Below are 17397 nucleotides of genomic sequence, written 5' to 3'. Positions count from 1 at the left end.
TTGTCCACAAGCCGGTTCGTCCACACCCAGTCTATCCACAAGTCTGTCTCGTTCCTAGTCATAGACAATCCTTTCTACATGTTTCTACTAACTCTACTAACTATGTATAACAGCTTATCTACTCGATAAAATCCACACGCAAAAATAAAACATACAAATGGTAAAAGCTGCGTTTCCAATGTTTATTTGCGTGCTGTTTTCCCGCTGGCTTTTTTTTAAAATAAACATTCTGTACTGCATGCAAGACATTAATATGTCAATTTGTTATACTTTGCGATTTATCATTAAGATAATGCATCTTTACTTTTGTGGAATTAATATTTTCAAATTCTATAGAATACTTTACATCTTACAAAATGGATAGGTGTTCATTATGCTTGTTTCAGTAGGGAGAACTGTTTACATTAAAACATCATCAAAGAGGGAGACTTGTGTACGCCCCTTGGAGGGGGGAAGATCGGGGGGGGGGGGGGGGGCTACGCCCCTGGCTAACGATTTTGTCTGCAGCTGACCTTCTCAACCGTTTTCCACATTGGATTTTTAATGTTTTTATAATTTATTTTATTAGTTATTATAGTAGACTGAGCCTGAATGGCTAGTATCTGTGCAAGACTACTGTAGTTAAGATGCCGGATCTCGCTTATTTTGACTCGTGCTTAAAGATGGCGTGTCTGAGTGGTATCTTGTTGGTCTGTCATCGCATCTTCTGTCACTTGACGTGCGCGTTGACGAAGCACGTGACGACTTATCTCGCAAGCGCTCCGTACTCGTGGACGAGACTACAGACACCGAGCCGTTATAGTCCACGCGCGTAGGCCTCGCGCGTTGCGAGGGTTTGGGGGAATGGGAGATAATACTCTTGTATGTGCCACTCCCTGCGTGATAGGTCAAACGCCTCTCTGCGTCCTTGTGGTTACATCTACACAACATTCGTACGTATGCTCTGCGAAACTCCGGGAACTTTTGCGCGTACAAGATCGGATTGAAAAACGAGTTCGAGTACTGTAATAGCTTGACGGCGAAAATGGCGTTAGCTGTGTATGTCACGCCAGCAGCGAAGGATAAGAGCGAGATGGTAAAGAACGGAAGCCAACCGATCACAAATAAGAACACCATTATGGAGATGGCCTTTGCCGCGCGCACTTCTCTCTTCAAGCTACGACTATGGGATGAATTCTGCTGATCAATGTGTTGCCTCTCAGTGTGCCTTATTTTGACGAATATAGTCCCTTGCGTGACAAGTACCACCAGCAAGGGAAGGAAAAAACACACCCCGATAACCAATATGTTGTACAGTTTAGCATCAGCTTTGTTTCCTATGGTAGAGAAGCCAGATACGAGCAGCGCGCAGCCCCAGACCAGGCACAATATGTAGATGTATTTACGTCGAGTATACAAACGGTGCTTAAGAGGCCATACAATAGCACATAGGCGATCCCAGCTCAATGCCATGAGATGGTAGATAGACCCTATACCTGCTAACATGTCAAACGAAGTCCAAACATCCAGCATGAGTAGATTGTATTCCCAGCCATAATATGTAGTGAGTACCAGAGCTAACCATCCTGGAATTGATATAGCACCAACCAGGAAGTCAGCCCATGCCAGACTCGCGATGAAGTAATTAGTGCGCGTGCGCAAAGTCTTGTTCTTGAAGAACGACACGAGAACGAGGCCATTGAAGAAGATCACCAACATCGCAACCAGCACATAAACCGCTGTCCATGCTATCAGGGTTTCAATCAACATCGCGTTGACTGTGTCAGTGCATAATTGTCCAGCGCCGGAGCTGTTAAGGGAATTTGTTCCTGTGGGTCAGAGTGAAGAGTTAGAATGACACAGTCTTAACAGAAGGGCATTTGTACAAGAGGCCAGACAAGTGTTATCCGTGTACAGAATTATGCTTTATAAGATTTAATAACTATCAATGACAGTCGTCGTTTTTCTACATGGTCTAAAAAAGCCTGGGGCGGGCACGCGGGAGACCTGTCGTTCTAAGAAGGCTAGGGCCTGGGCCTGTTTCCAAATAGCGACCTGCAATATCGTAGCAAACACGAATGTCTGCAAGTTAACGTAGAAATTTTTGAAGTACACAATTTAGGGCGACAAAAAAGCGAAGAAATGATTGAAGCGGAATTCCAAATATGGTATGTGATATCCTAATAAAAAATTGACTGAGCGAGTTAGAAAAACGTCAGTTTTTAAAACAAGGTTGATTGATTTTTGTTTCGTATTAACAAGACTGTATAAGCAGGGCTGTAGCAAGGGGTGGGGCACTGGGGGCACGTGCCCCCCTATATTTTCAAAATTACAAGGAAAAAGACCAGTTGGTGCGTGGCTGTGCCCCCCATTGTTTTCTTAATGTTTCTGGGTTTTAGCACAGATAACTTTATCTGCCCATCTAGTAGTCAGGCCCCAGCTGGAGTGAGTCAAAGTATTATTTTGAGGAGGTTCCACTAGACTGTGTACCCTGTACACTAGACTGTCCAAATGGCATAGTCATAGCATCAAACCAACTGTCTCCCTTACCTTTCTCTGTTAACTTTCTTATCAAAAGTAGTTATTCGCTCCAACTGGGGCCGGACTACTAGATGAGCGAATAAAAACGTACTTCTTTAAACTGTTAGTCTGCGAGAGCAGGATGCGATTTTAAAAGTTAACCCTCTTCCCTGGCCGCTGGTCAAATGCTGTTAAGGAAAAACAACCCTAACTTTCCCGGTTTTTCAAAGGCTGTTTGCTTCCTCTTAATCTGTTATTTCTGTTTGAAATAGGATCAAAGTAGTATAAGCAAAAATGAACACTTCCCGCTGGTAGGTAAAATGCTGTTGGGAAAAAAACACTCTCACGGCGTTCAAAAAAGGCCCTTATGTTTCCTTTAAAGTTGTTTGGACTCAGGTTAGCCAGCCAAAGTTTTTGAACTGAGCAATTTAAGATTTTAGGTCATTTTGCGTCTTTGGGGAGTAAATGCTTCCTTTCCCTTCAAGTACTGTATGCGTCGGCATCGAAATAAGAGGCATGAAAATGGCTAAAAGAAAAAGAGGACCGATAGACAAACGGCTCTATGAAGATGATGAAACTTGGAGCCCAAATACACGCTTTTAAAGACATTTCACGTTGTGGAATTAAAAGGATGTGTGATTCAACTCCTCATTGTGTTCATTCCGAACGCGATTATTAGATTCACCAAATTAGAACAAGGAACATTAGGCGACATTAGGCAAGGTTGCCTGTCGATGTTTACTTTACAACAAGGTTCCTCGACACATGACTGTCATCTTCTTCCGCATCCGCACAAAAATAAAGTTTTTGCCACTTCAATGTTTTTCTGATCTTATAGACTCCTTTTCCCAGAATTAAATAAGCATGAGCAGCTAAGGATATCATGTCTTTTTCGTGTTTCTCTAGGGATTTTTTGGGAATTCACCGCTTGTCAGCACTAGTCCTTTTTTGTATGGTGATTTTCCAGTTAATTAGGAAGGAGAAGTGCTGGATTTGTGAGGAGGCTAATACCGACAATGTGTCGGTATTATAACGAGTACGAACTTATTCCTCTGAGGTTTTAAGAAAGTACAACTTGGAACTCAAGTGTCATTCTTGAATTAGATTTGTCCCCTTTCTCTCCAGTATGTAGTAGCGTTCCATGTGGTTTTACAGTAACGCTGTGTTCTTTTCTTGTGGAAGGTAGGGGGTGTGCAAAAGCTCTGACACTTCGAGAAAATAACAGCAATAACCGATGCTTCATAGGTTGTCACCACTATTCTCAAAAGCTTCAAACGCGCACAGCCCCGATACGAACGCAAGCCCCGGTAATTAGGAAATCCAAAAAAATCCTAAGTGTTAGACGTTTTCAAAGGATTAAAAATTACAATGACTGCTTATGCTTAAGAAGATGTGCATATTTGAATCGACATCCAAGGGATAGTATTTTAGCCAGCCTCCGTCGAGAGATTATAGCAAATCATTTCAATTTGAGCGAAAATTTTACGTTAACATTAAAGTTATAAGGTAATAGACAAAATTGATAATATGTGTAAGTATTTAAACATTATTTGTAATGTCCAGATTTGTTGATGTGTCTTTTTCACAATAACGCTAACCTTTAAGGTAACAATGCTTTGGGGATAAGCTATTTACGAAGATGTCCTCCTAGATAAATAGGAAATAGGAAATATTTGAAGATCTCAATTTTGAGCGTCAAAGTATCCAAAGTCAGCTACTAAAATATATATTTCGCTAGTAAGTTACCTTGAATGAAGGCTCTTTCTGCTTAAATTCTCTTCACGTAATTTGCCTTTTTATGTTTGGATTCTCGTCGACAGACAAGACATTTATAATAAGCTTTCCACTTATCTCCAATTTCATTTATGAAAGTCTTCTTGAACCTTACGTGCTTGAATCCTATGACGAACTTCGGTGTATTTAGTTACCGAAGCTAAATGATTGGGTTTAAGTTGTCAAATTGAGAGGCGAGGAATGATGCGACCACGCCCACACATCAAAACTACAAAATTGAGCTAAAATGTCGCTCCGTGATAGTTAATCTTTTAGGTGATTAAACTTAAAACAACATTCGACTTTTAATCTCGATATTTCTTGATATTTTATACGATTTTATTTTATAAGATTTCATTTAGAAAATCAAGGACGTAAAGAGAAGTTATGAAATGAGTTAGTTAAAGAAATATTGTACTTTATTTTTGTTGGTCGAATCGTAGTTGCGGAGGGTAAAAAATATCGTATATAGGCTGACAATTTTGTTATTGGCTTCTCTGAGATATATTTAAGTGTTGTTTCAGTTTATCACGTGGTCCTTTTTTTGTAAATCTCAATTGCTATCTCAGACAGCCAATCAAGGCCTTGCTGATGGCCCACGTGACCCGGAAAATCTCCCGAAAATTTTACTGCCATTTGCAGCTGCATAAAGTTTGATTTTATCTCGCTCTTTTAGAGATATTGTCGTGTTTGGTGTAATTTCTGGTTGTCAGTGAGTCGCTTCACGGAGCTTGCCGTCGACACACACTTTACACGACGGTTAGAGATAACAACTTAATCATGTTTTCGCCTCGTTTTCTAATAAATTAAATTAGTCTTTTTCTTTTCTTGAAGAACAGCTCTCAGAACTAAATAGATTCAAAATTTTTTTTTCAATAACATTTGAAATAGAAGAACGAGAAGTGTAAGTGACAATCCGCTTACTAGCAAAATGATTAAACAAAAGTACGGCATTATCTTATATTATTTATCCATATCTATCTTATCTTATTATTATCTTATGTTATATCTTATATTATTATGTTGTATTAAATGTATTTCCCGCATGCATTTCTATTTTTGTAGATGTGGAAAAGTGCAGTATACGGTAGAAGGGCATTATCACGTGCCTCACGTCATGAGCGCGGCATCCACACTTGGATGTTAATGCAGAAACTATAAATAACTGACTTGTATATTGTTATTCGTAAAAAAATATTGAATATTGGAGATACTGCCCTTGAAGTAAACCACTGTTTAGTATATTGGTAGATCGGGGACAGGAAAGAACTTTGATGATCAAAAACGTTTTGCGAACAGCTGTAAAGAGGATCAGATATTCCCTTTCCATATCTTATACTATATACTATATCGTGCAAATTGAGATTTTGGTTTAGACACCTGGACAAATATTTTGTCAATAGATTGTTGAAAGTTTCAGAGAATTGATTACCTCTTCAAATTGATTTGCGAAGTCGATCAATTCTTGTTCTTTTAATTTGTCCTCTTCACGTGCAGTGTTCGTGTCTAACGCTTCGCTTTGATATTGGCTCAATATTCTAGATTGTTTTGTTCGCGCACAGGGCTGTAATAACGTGACCGTGCTAACTGGTGACACACCGTATGCCTCGTGCTTCGTATCACGCTCACACAACACGATTAGCGCTTCCTTGATTCCGCTTTACTCTTCACCATTTTAAGGGATATTTCACGCTCACGCTGTCTACTCACGCAGAAGGAAATGACATCATATGTAACATCATTGGCGCTCATGCATAGGTAATCACGATAGAGTTCATACTTTCAGTTTCTCGAATTTCATTTCAGTTCATGTTAGTCACAATTGCTCGTAGGTTTGATCTTCTGTTTATTTGTTATTTTAGTTATTTTGATAACATTACGGACACCTCAAGCAAACGATTCTTAAATCGGAGAAGAGATTGGTAATCGGCATGAAGACCACCGGGAGCCAAGCTTCTATAGCTATTGATTTTTCCATACCCTTTTTTTTAAAGCAGATAAAGAATCGCAAATTCTTCTTCTTTATGAATAGCCGAATAAGTGAACAAAATATGTTTTGTATTTATCCATCAAACCTCTAACTCTGACAACTTTCAGATATCTTTTTCCATAGTTAGTATTAACTATGCTTTTTCCTGTCTTATAAGCGATTCAGAGCATAGTTGTGTGCAATCTTTGGTAGCATGGAGATAACCATACCAAGTCACGATTCATCAGTTTTAAAAACATCCGGGTATTCCTTTTATGAAGGCTCTAACTACATCCGCGCGTCTTGTAATAATATGCAAATGAGAATACACTTTTTTTTATTTAAAAAGGGGAGTAGACTTGATAGGGAGTTATTCAAAATCGGTAAAAAGATTTTCGGCCCCCACCCCCTCCCCCTTCCTTATTCACAGCTGTTGCATTTCCGATTTCCCTATTGTATATCTTGCTTTGAAATTCACACCCCCCCCCCCCAAGTGTCCCTATTCTTCATCAAGCACTGTCTCTCTTAAGATAACCAGGGAAGTGTGAGATAAAAAACTACCCTTTTAAATAAATGAAGGGACCTCGGTATACGTACGTTTTTCGAATTTTTCGAAGATGGTGTTCTGTCCACAGGGATGACTCTTTGCCATTTTTTAACACGAGAGATGAGGTCCTGGAAAAAAAAAACGCTTATTCTTCAAGAACAATGATTAAAACAGATTACCGCCATTTTCAACATTCTGCAAACTCTCATCAACAATTTCCAACTGCTTAACCGCTTTTTCGAGCTACCTGTCAGGGGCGTACACAGCCTATAGGCCTGCAGTCGCTGGACTGCAAAAAAATTTGGTGATCTTATTTGTATAACGAGAGAAAAAATCAAATGTTTACTCATAAATTTTTACGTACGCAGTTTTATATATATGATGAGGATAAAAACTATAATTTTCTTAATCATGGTAGTCTACAGATGATTTCCAAACATATTGTTATGTCGTTCAGTGCCACGCGACGACTGAAGTCCTATTCAGATCGAGGATGACAGGGGATCGTGTAATATTCTCAAAAGTCTGACGCAATGACGTCAATTTCAAACCCAAAAGCGTGAGCTATGAAATCTTCACGGGGATGCGGGATGAGGGGCCACGCCCTCATTCAGCTTCTAAATGCTTTGACTGCAACTTGTTAAAATCCTGCGTACGCCCCTGCCTGTGCTAAACCGATGTCGGTCTCTCCGTCATTCAAACTAAGGGGACTTGCGCTAAAAGATCACGTGACTGTTCGGGTGGCAAACTAGCGGGCGCTCAGGCTTTTAGCGGCAAAATAACGGCAACAAAAATCAACTTATTTAGCACTTACGAAAAAAAGCCAGATTTTTTTTTCAGAGAGGCTTTAGTTTTATTTAAACATTTTATTTTTTCGTCGTTCTTTGGTGTGACGGGCGTAGTTATTTCTGATTTTTTTGTTTGATCATTTTATTTTGAATTTGCTACCCAAAAAGGTCACGTGATCTCTTAGCGCAAGGCCCCTTTGCGGCCTTGCTGAGAAGTGGGCATGATTTTAAACTATCTCAGTGCTGGCCAATGAATCAGCTTCAGGGATTTTGAATTGATTTGATGTTGATAGTTCGCAGAATAATGAAAACTACAGTACGCTGTGGGGAGAAATGTGGTTAATTGTTTTATTGTATTTTTTTTTTATTTATTTGTGGAGCTAGACTCCAAAACAAGTACCCCCTTGAGCGTATTGTTAGTAAGCACTGTCCCTGGGGGTTGTTGATTGGGGTTTATTGCGTCCCCCAATGGTTCTTTTACGTCCCTTCGGTTCAGGTTAAGGTAAGCGCTGCTTGAAGAGACTGGACCCCCGGTTTAGTGTCCTTATCCGAGAAAACTGGAAACACGGGAAAATAACTTCAACTTGTGACACAAATTCGAATCAAGGCAGGAACCCGGAAAAAAATCCTAGTTTGAGCCAGGATTCGAACCCGGACCACAGCGGTGAGTGGGCGACGCGTTAATTCAATAGGCCACCCGTCCTTCTGATGACGTAATACAATGAAAACTCGCATGTAAGAGCCTGTGATTAAAGAACCTATAGGCAGAAATGTTGGATTTTAATACCCCAAAATATAAGAACTTACTAAGCCAAAAGAACTTTAAAAGTTTCTTATATGTTGGGTTACTCCATTGAAAATGAAACAAATTAAGGGACTTTGAATATAAATTCGCTAAACATTTTGCTGGTCCATTAAGATATCATTACAGATACAACATACATACGACAGTAAGATATCTCTATAGTATTTAGTAAGTATTTAGTCACACTACAGTATTATGAATCCTACTGCTGATTAAGCACAAAAAAATATGCACGTACACGACTGAGCACAGGAGAACAGAAGGCTATATGCGGCAACACGAAAGAGAGGTCATATGAACGTGCGCGACTGAGCACAGTAAAAGGCTATAGGCGGGAACACGAAAGAGAGGTCATATCCACGTGCGCGACTGAGCACAGTAAAAGGGTATAGGCGGCAACGCGAAAGAGAGGTCATATGCACGTGCACGACTGAGCACAGGAGAACAAAAGGCTATAGGCGACAACACGAAAGAGAGGTCATATGTACGTGCGCGATTGAGCACAGGGGAATAAAAGGCTATAGGCGACAAGACGATAGAGGGGTCATATCCACGTGCGCGATTGAGCACAGGGGAATAAAAGGCTATAGGCGACAAGACGAAAGAGAGGTCATATGTATGTGCGCGACTGAGCACAGGAGAATAAAAGGCTATAGGCAACAAGACGAAAGAGAGGTCATATGCGCGACCGAGTAAAGGAGAATAAAATGCTATAGGCGGCAACACGAAAGAGAGGTCATATGCACGTGCGCGACTAAGCGCAGGAGAACAAAAGGCTATAGGCGACAAGACGAAAGAGAGGTCATATCCACGTGCGCGACTGAGCACAGGAGAACAAAAGGCTAAAGGCGGCAACACGAAAGAGAGGTCATATGCACGTGCGCGACCGAGTAAAGGAGAATAAAAAGCTACAGGCGACAACACGAAAGAGAGATCATATGTACGTGCGCGACTGAGCACAGGAGAACAAAAGGCTATAGGCGACAACACGAAAGAGAGGTCATATGCACGTGCGCGATTGAGCACAGGAAAACAAAAGGTTATAGGTGACAACACGAAAGAGAGGTCATATGTACGTGCGCGACTAAGCACAGGAGAACAAAAGGCTATAGGCGACAAGACGAAAGAGAGGTCATATGCGCGACCGAGTAAAGGAGAATAAAAGGCTTAAGACAGCAATCTCAGCGAGCTGTGCGTGGCGTAACGGACTGAGACAGGGCTGGGATCCTGGTTATTGCCTCAAATTTCTTATCGAATGTTTTGCTGCAAGTCAGGAATCAGCATTGTCTGCCATGAATTTGTGTACGTTGACAAATCTGCGATTTCCTTGATATGTAATGTCTAGATATATGTGGCTACGGATTGTGAGCATTATTTCTGGTCATATTATCCTGTCTGTCGCCGCCGTTTTCGTTTACATGTTTGGAAAAAGTTAACACATACGTCAAAGACGGAAGGACCTAAAATACGGCTCGCTGGCGAAAGTGGCGACAGACATCATTGTCGTCCGTAAGCACATTCCCAAAATAATTCTCTTTTTTTTTCTCTTTCACACTAAATCAATATCATCTGACTCGGTGTTGAGTTAAATGTTGATAAAGCTGGGCTTGCGAATAACCGACGCCTACGATCTAATGGGAAGAGATGGAGACATTTATTCAGCTGTAGGTTGTCATTTTGTCATTCAATTTGAAAAAAAAAAAATGTGTAAAAGACAAATCAATCAATAAATTAAGTAAAAAATACATTTTTATCAGATATAGACAGATGCTTGGTTATATATTAAATTTTGGCTAAATTTGTTTTTGTTTTGTTTTGTAGTCTTGTAGGACGCAATGCTAAAACATTCATGTTCATTACACGACCACATTCGCGGAAAATTGTGTTTTTTGTAAAACAAAAAATGCTAAAAAAATCCATGACAAAGATAACTTGCTGTGCTGATTATAGCCGTGCATCATGTTCGTATCGATGCCAAGAAGCGATAACCAGACGAAGAAACGACTTGTCTTTATAATTACGGCAGATACTTTAAGAGTAATATTTTTTCAATCTATCTAAAGTCAACACATCGCGATAATTAAAACATTAGGAAGGCGGACGAAATGTTATTTTGTTTTCTTTAAATGTAAAGAAAAGGGAAAAAAATGCACAGTAGTGTTAGGGGGAGATATTTCATAAGAAGGAAGCTATGCCGACGGAGATTGTAAATGACTTTTTAAGTGTCTGATAGCGAATATTTTCATTCTTTGCACCCACAGACTATTTTTCTTTTTATGAATTAAGAGTTCACCCATTACTCTGATATCCTTTGGTAATTGAATTTTTCTAATTCCTATAACTGCTTTCTTTTTTTTAAAATTTTTGTCAAATTCGCACAAAAGAAAACAGTGGAATATAACAAACCGCAAATTCCATTTTTAATGAATTAGTAAAGCTTTAAAACACTGTTTTTGTCTAGATTTTTAAACGAGCTAAGTACTTTAGAATGAATAAGATTTCGTTAACAGAGTACTTTTCATTATTTCAGAATGTGATTAGTACGAAACCACATATTGGCCATATACAGTGAAGTTAAATAAAACGATTAAAACAACTCTAATTTCGAATGATAGATACTGCTCAGTTTTGAGAGCTTCCTTTTAACTCAGTCTTGGCTAAATTCTGATTCATTAAAATTTTGCACAAACAAAAGGCGATAGAAACAGGAAACGCATTTCCCAAACTTTACAAAAAAGATGAATGAATACGTAAACACATGGGTTATTTACCGTTTTTTTTTTTTTTGTCGCTCTTGCTTTTGGGCTGTTAATAAAAAGATAAGCAAACGCGCCTCAATTGATATTTCACGATATTCCATTGACGGATAACTTCATTTCTTCAGCTTCATACCAGAGGCAAAAGGCACGAAACACCCAAAAATTTAGATGTAGTGCTCTTGAACGAGTACAAATCACTCTCACCTGAATCAAAAGCCACTGGAAAGTCCAAATGAGCAATACCAATTAACAGCGTTAAAGCTTGGCGTCTTGTAGAAATATAGTCTGTAACGCTTATAAAACTGTCAAGTCATTTAAACTGAGTAATTTTCTTTTCAGGAATGTGATATTCGAAGGAGGATTCACTTGGTCACTTTGTTATGTGTTACAAATTACAATTGGTAAAACTTCAAAGTCCTGTCAGTTTGATCCCATTTGATTGGCTGATTCATCTCTGAGAGCAAAAGTTTTATCCGCTATCTATAAAGACTCAAAATACTAACGTATTTATCATGTTTTTATGAGTAATATTTAAGACGCGTTGTATCGCAAATAGATAGAACTTTATATTTTCACATTTTTCAACAAAGCGCATATACATTTTGGAAATCTTACTAAGTGCATATATAAAATTCAAGCGTGGCTAATCATGTTTATTTAAGATAACATTAAAATGCTAAAAATTGAGCGAAATTCGAGAATAATCTTTTGGTTATATAAAATGACGCGCGATAAAATGAAATGAAATACGGAAAAATTGAAAATTAAAAAATATGATTGAAAGATACGACATAAATCAATTTTTGTAGATGTGCTTTCTTCTCTTGTATTCAATAACAGGTGAAAGTTTCAAGTGAGAATTTGAATAAGGATCAGATCATCCTATACTGCAGTAGAACTCGTAAATGTAATGTCCATTAAACATGACAAATCTCGTTGAATGGAGGAGTTTCTAATGGAAAGCGGAAACACAAAGACAACACTCATCATACAAGCTGCCAACGTGACAAATAACACACTTTGGAACTGCGCTTTAAGCTAGAATTTTCTGTTCGAGTATTGAAAAAGAACTAACTGTTTAATTTGATAGTCTTTGTGACATTGTACCATGACTCCTGGGTTTGAGAACGTGTAATCGCATGCAGGAAATATTGACTTTACTGTTAGTTATTGTGAGGAAAGGCATTGCTGAATTTTAAAAGCCACAGCAGTATATAAAATGAGAGGCTCCAGCTGTCATCTTTTATAGGATAGACGATGTAATAAAGAATAGCGGGAGTGAGGGTGAGATAAGTTGAACAGCGGGTAGGGGATGTTTAGGCAAGAAAATATGAGTTGAAATGTAGGAAAATAAATTAGGCACTTGACGTGAGTTGTGATTAGGATGGTGGCAAGCGAGGTAAGATAAAACATAGTGAGGCGAGGCGAGGCGAGGCGAGGCGAGGCGAGGTTAGGTTAGGTTAGGTTAGGTTAGGTGAGGTGAGGTGAGGTGAGGTGAGGTGAGGTGAGGTGAGGTGAGGTGAGGTGAGGTGAGGTGAGGTTAGGTTAGGTTAGGTTAGGCGAGGCGAGGCGAGGCAAGGCGAGGCGGGGTTCGGCGAGGCTAGAGAGATGAGTAAGATTACGTTGAGTTATATGAGGTTAGACCTGGTGAGGTGACGTGATATGACATTGGATATAAATGGAGGTTGCATGAGGTGAGGCTGAGGTGGGTTTGCTGCGGTAAAGTGAGGTTAAATTAGGTAACATTGAAATTAGATGGCTCGAGGAGACGTTAGTTGAGGTAAGAAAAGGATGGATAAGGTGAAGAGATGAGGTGAAAGTAGGTGCCTCAACATTAGATGACGTTAAATAGGATGGCATTAGGTGAGGTAAGATAAGGTAATGTTAGATAGGATGCCATTGGGTAAGGTTAGATAGGGCGGCGTTAGACGAGGTGACTCAAGACGAGGTAGGCTGGAGTAGGTGAGATGAGATTGGGAGTAAGATGGAATGACACACATTAGAAGTAGAATAATATATGGTAAAACGGGAAGGTGAGATTAGGTGAGGTAAGGTTAGAATGGCGAGAACAGATGATGGTGGACAACGTTCTATTGTTTTTGGCGCTTTAGAGAAATAAAAAATCTGAAACGGATAAGTGGAGAAAAGTTGAAATGATGTGAGATTAAGCTCACGTTTTTGGATAAGGTGGCTTAAATAAAGTGAGGTGAGCTGGGGCTAGATATCAGCAAATTGATTTGCGGTAAAATAAGGTATGGTGAGGTGAGGTAAGTATAGATAAGGCGTGAGGCAAGGGCTACAATCAGGTTGGAATGAGGCGAGAGTTGCTGTGAGGTGGTAAGATGAGATGAAATGGTAAGATGAGATGAAATAAGGTGAATTAACATCTAAGTAAACATAAAATAAGGAAAACGAAAAGACACATTGTAAAGCGCCAAGAAAGCCATAAATATTTAAAGATTTAACGACAAAATGTCATTCATGTCAGTACAAAACCTCTGCTGGCACGCGAAATTACTTGCTCCTTGTTGGTGGGTTTTGTATAAAGCATTCCTCCCTGGAGTGATGCATAAAGGATCTATGGAGACTCCTAGATATTTTGGATTCGGAATAGTATACCATCGCGGGATTAATTAAATTTCAAAACAATTAAGAATAAACGGGATTTATGTTTGGTTGATGGTTTCTAAAATATATTTCTTGGGAGAAGTATGTTTTTTAGTTTTAAATACAAGGAAACCCTAATTTAGATTGTCTCTAGTTATTTAGTATTTTTTATATCTTATAAACAAAAAACAAAAAAAACAAAAACAATGAAAAACGTAACACTCGCTTTTTTTATTTCTTTGGGGGACATACGCGTATTAGAATTTCAGGATCATAAATTTGTTCTACGTGATTTACTAAAGTATTGGAATTCCCGAGATAAACAATGATTAACGGTTAAACGTATAATGATTTCTTACTCACGATATGTAGCTTTATCCTCCAAACTGTACAATGCTTGGCAAGACTACCTTCTCTCCGAAATGAAAACAAATGCTTGTTATTACCATCCAAAACATTTACTTCATAGTACTAATTATTTTAACGCTGCGAAGCCCACAAAATTAGCACTTCTCACAAGTTATTGCGAGGGATTGCACATCTTCAAATTAACAGCCAGACCAATTGGTGTTTTCTTTGTTTGATTTGTGAGGTTAAATGTTTTGCGGCTTGTAAGTGTTACCCTAGTAGTGACGTAATATGCTAAAAGGTAGCTTACTCGACCAAATGAGCGACATCGATATTTCAGTGTTTCTATACAAAACTTTTCTTTCAAAAAGATTATAATCACCAATGTCATTGTTATGCCTTTTATATATGATTTCTCTGTAAACTACGTTGGTAACTTGGCGTAAATTGCGATTTTTAGCATTTTAGAAAGTCTACTGGATCGTCTCCAGTGTCTTTAGATAACTTCGCTTTGTCCAGTATAGTACCATAACCCTGAGCTCTTATTGGCTAGAAGCTGACAAATGTCATCGTGATGTTTGAAATGTGGAAAGGGGAGGGCCAGAGGGCTGTTTGCGCACATGCTTCTTTTTCGAAGCGGTAGAACATGAGAGGCAATAGCCGTATAAGTCAAGAATAACCGAGGCTCGATATTCGCGCCAATTCTCAAAAGACAAAAGCATCAAGTCGAGGCTCTCTTCTAACTCTAATACACCTACTGCAAATTCAATTTGGTACACATTGGCGCGTTTACAAGGCTATTACTTCTCGATATTCTTATTTGATCGTTGCCACTTTGGCGGGAAATTTTTACCTAAAGCTCCCAGCATGCATCACTAGACATGCTCTCGCCCACGCCAAAATAAATACAGAAATGTATGTCGCCATCACGCCAGAGAGCGACCACAAAATAAGATCTTTCAATGAAAATAAGCAATTTCTGTCAGAGAGACTTTCTGGCTGATACGTAAGCGCAAATAAGTTGCTTTTTGTTTGCTATTTTGGCGCAAAAAAAAAGAACGGAGCGCGTGTCACAATATTTATTAGCACAAAACGCCTATTTTTGCACTTCCTTTTCCTCTTCCTTGGATCCATTTAGGGAAGAATGCTATATTGATTCCTTTGGTAAGAAAGATTGCGTGCGAGACATACACATTTATACGATAGCCCCCTTAAAATCATTAACGCAAGAGAACAATAAGAAAAGAAATACTAAATATTCGAATTAATCAGAATTAACCGGCTGTTTGCTGCGGTGTTTTATCTATTCGGTGAAAGTTTAGTCGATCTGCAATCGCGCACATTTTCAATGGTTGTATTCCAAAGAAAACAAGCAATCGAATCATCATTCTCCAGCCCCAGCAGAGATGACCTGGAATCCTGTGTGCTCCCTTTTTTCCCCACGGAGGCAATTTTCTCCGAAAAAAAAAAAACACATCTGTTTTGTTTACAAACTATAACCATTGTATTCAAGACCCTAAGAAAGAATATTAATACTGTATTTTGTATTATGTTGGGATGTGTGGTGTAATTGATTTTAAGTGTTTTAAAGTTTTGTGGCAAGTTTTACCACATTTAAAAAGGCGTCACTTTATTAAAACTTTATTATAAGTAAAAAGCGAGCGATAAAAAATGCTAATACGATTATTCTTGAGTTATATTGCGGATTATACAATATTAAATCGCTAGTGTGACACATCAAGTTTTTTGTTCTTTCAGTAAAATGTGTTGCCGTTATCGATAAATGATCTTTGGATACTATAATTACATGTAGCAAAACGAATGAAAACTTTTTCTTTTCTTGTTCGACGATTGTAGAAAAGTAAGTCTCCGAAATGCACATTGAACATGATGACCGTCCTCATTGTATTTTGTACATTACAAGAAATAATAATATGAAGAATTTATAAAAAATGAACACAGGAATAAAAAGGATAAATAAAATCTGAAAGGAAAAAAATGGCGGTGCGCGAATATTTTGCGCTAGAAAAGTAACTTCATTAGAATTCTCGCTATGTATTTTTTAAGGAAACTCTTATTCACATTTAGCCGTCAGACATGTGGAAAGTTTTGTATGGATAAGGCTATGAGTGGTTAAGTAAGACTTTTTTATGGGAAAAAGCCTCATTGAAGGTATCTGTTTTAAATCGATTTTCTTGGAGCAGAACTTCAACATTTGGAATATTTTTTTTATCTTACCTCTGAAGTAGAGATTCGAAATACTGTGTCGGTTGTCCTCCTGAAGTAGACGTCTCTTCACGAAGGAAAGTAGCAAATAAAAGTAAGAGAGGCCCTTGCGAACTAATCTCAATGAATGCTTAATTCATCTCTGACGTTTGTGCCCCATTTTGCGTCACAGACCGAATGTTTCCGAGTCTTCTCTGCAAGCTTTGTTATAAACTTTAAAAACGTCAATCACTCTATGCGAAAAAGAATCCCCACGTCATGACAAATTTAGAATATGGAATTGCAAAATAAACTATCATTTGGTTGAAATAAGTATTATAACGATCAAGTAGTTTAACGGTGAGAGCGCTGGGAAGAAATTAATTGGTAAAAGGTGGAGTAATTGAATATGGGATTATATAGAGTTGTTTTTAATACTGTTTAATTTAGCCTCATCTTCTTATTTAGTTATCTTAGGTTTTTAATCAGTGCTGGTTCTAATCGTTTTGCTGTGCTGGTATAGTGTTAAGAAGACCCCCGCTAAGTTTTAAAAGAAGTTAGAACAAAGGCAGTTGACGGGTTATTTGGCATCAAGTGCACTTTCAATATTGAGTGTACAGTTGGTAGAGCTTTTTTGAATTGGTAATGTTCTTCGCCTTTCGAAATAAAGATAACCATAGTACCCATATACTACATCCAATATTTTTTATATATCGAAACACGCTCTCTAATAGAATAATTCCCGTCTTATATTGGCTCATTTTTCACAGCATTTACAGAACGCGATTATACTTGCGGTAGGTGTTCTGCTTATAAACTTATAAACTTATATCTCAATACGAATTGAAAATACTAGTTATAGCGACCGACCATTATAAAAGAGTGCGTATAGAATGAACGTCGTGTCAATAAAGTTGAACGTTCACAGACGGCATTTATTACAAAGTGATACCAGTGCCTGAACTCCAGTTGGGGTATGCCATTCAATTCTGTTTAGAAAATTGTTTCTGGAGTCGCGTTGAAGACTTGGTCGGGATTTCTCCAACCTTCTAAGTAGCTTTCACGCTAGTAGAAGGCTCTCTAAGTTATAGCAGACC

The 17397-nt window shown here is 38.5% G+C and overlaps 1 protein-coding gene and 1 long non-coding RNA gene across 6 annotated transcripts; one reads left to right on the top strand and one right to left on the bottom strand.

Annotated features, from left to right (window-relative positions):
- Positions 1-564: 564 nt before the first annotated feature.
- LOC5505054 (beta-1 adrenergic receptor) lies at positions 565-16611 on the bottom strand. 5 transcript variants are annotated; one of them, XM_032373447.2, is made up of 3 exons: positions 16334-16611; positions 6839-6916; positions 565-1808 (listed from the first exon to the last, which is right to left on the bottom strand). In XM_032373447.2, exons 2-3 carry the CDS (start codon positions 6891-6893, stop codon positions 622-624), a joined length of 1242 nt encoding a protein of 413 aa, XP_032229338.1. In that variant the 5' UTR covers positions 6894-6916; positions 16334-16611; the 3' UTR covers positions 565-621. The 5 variants fall into 5 exon arrangements, with proteins under 5 accessions (XP_032229338.1, XP_048585802.1, XP_032229340.1 ...); XM_048729845.1 differs by lacking the exon at positions 16334-16611 and adding an exon at positions 14107-15505; XM_032373449.2 differs by lacking the exon at positions 16334-16611 and adding an exon at positions 14111-15505.
- LOC116612836 lies at positions 5777-6297 on the top strand. Its single transcript, XR_004294006.2, has 2 exons — positions 5777-6030; positions 6135-6297. It is a non-coding gene; the product is annotated as an uncharacterized LOC116612836 (long non-coding RNA).
- Positions 16612-17397: the final 786 nt, after the last annotated feature.

Source organism: Nematostella vectensis, chromosome 7, assembly GCF_932526225.1.
Source record: "Nematostella vectensis chromosome 7, jaNemVect1.1, whole genome shotgun sequence".
In the NCBI taxonomy this organism is placed as follows: domain Eukaryota; kingdom Metazoa; phylum Cnidaria; class Anthozoa; order Actiniaria; family Edwardsiidae; genus Nematostella; species Nematostella vectensis.
Note: the sequence above shows the minus strand (reverse complement) of the source record. Positions and strands in the feature narration are given on the sequence as shown.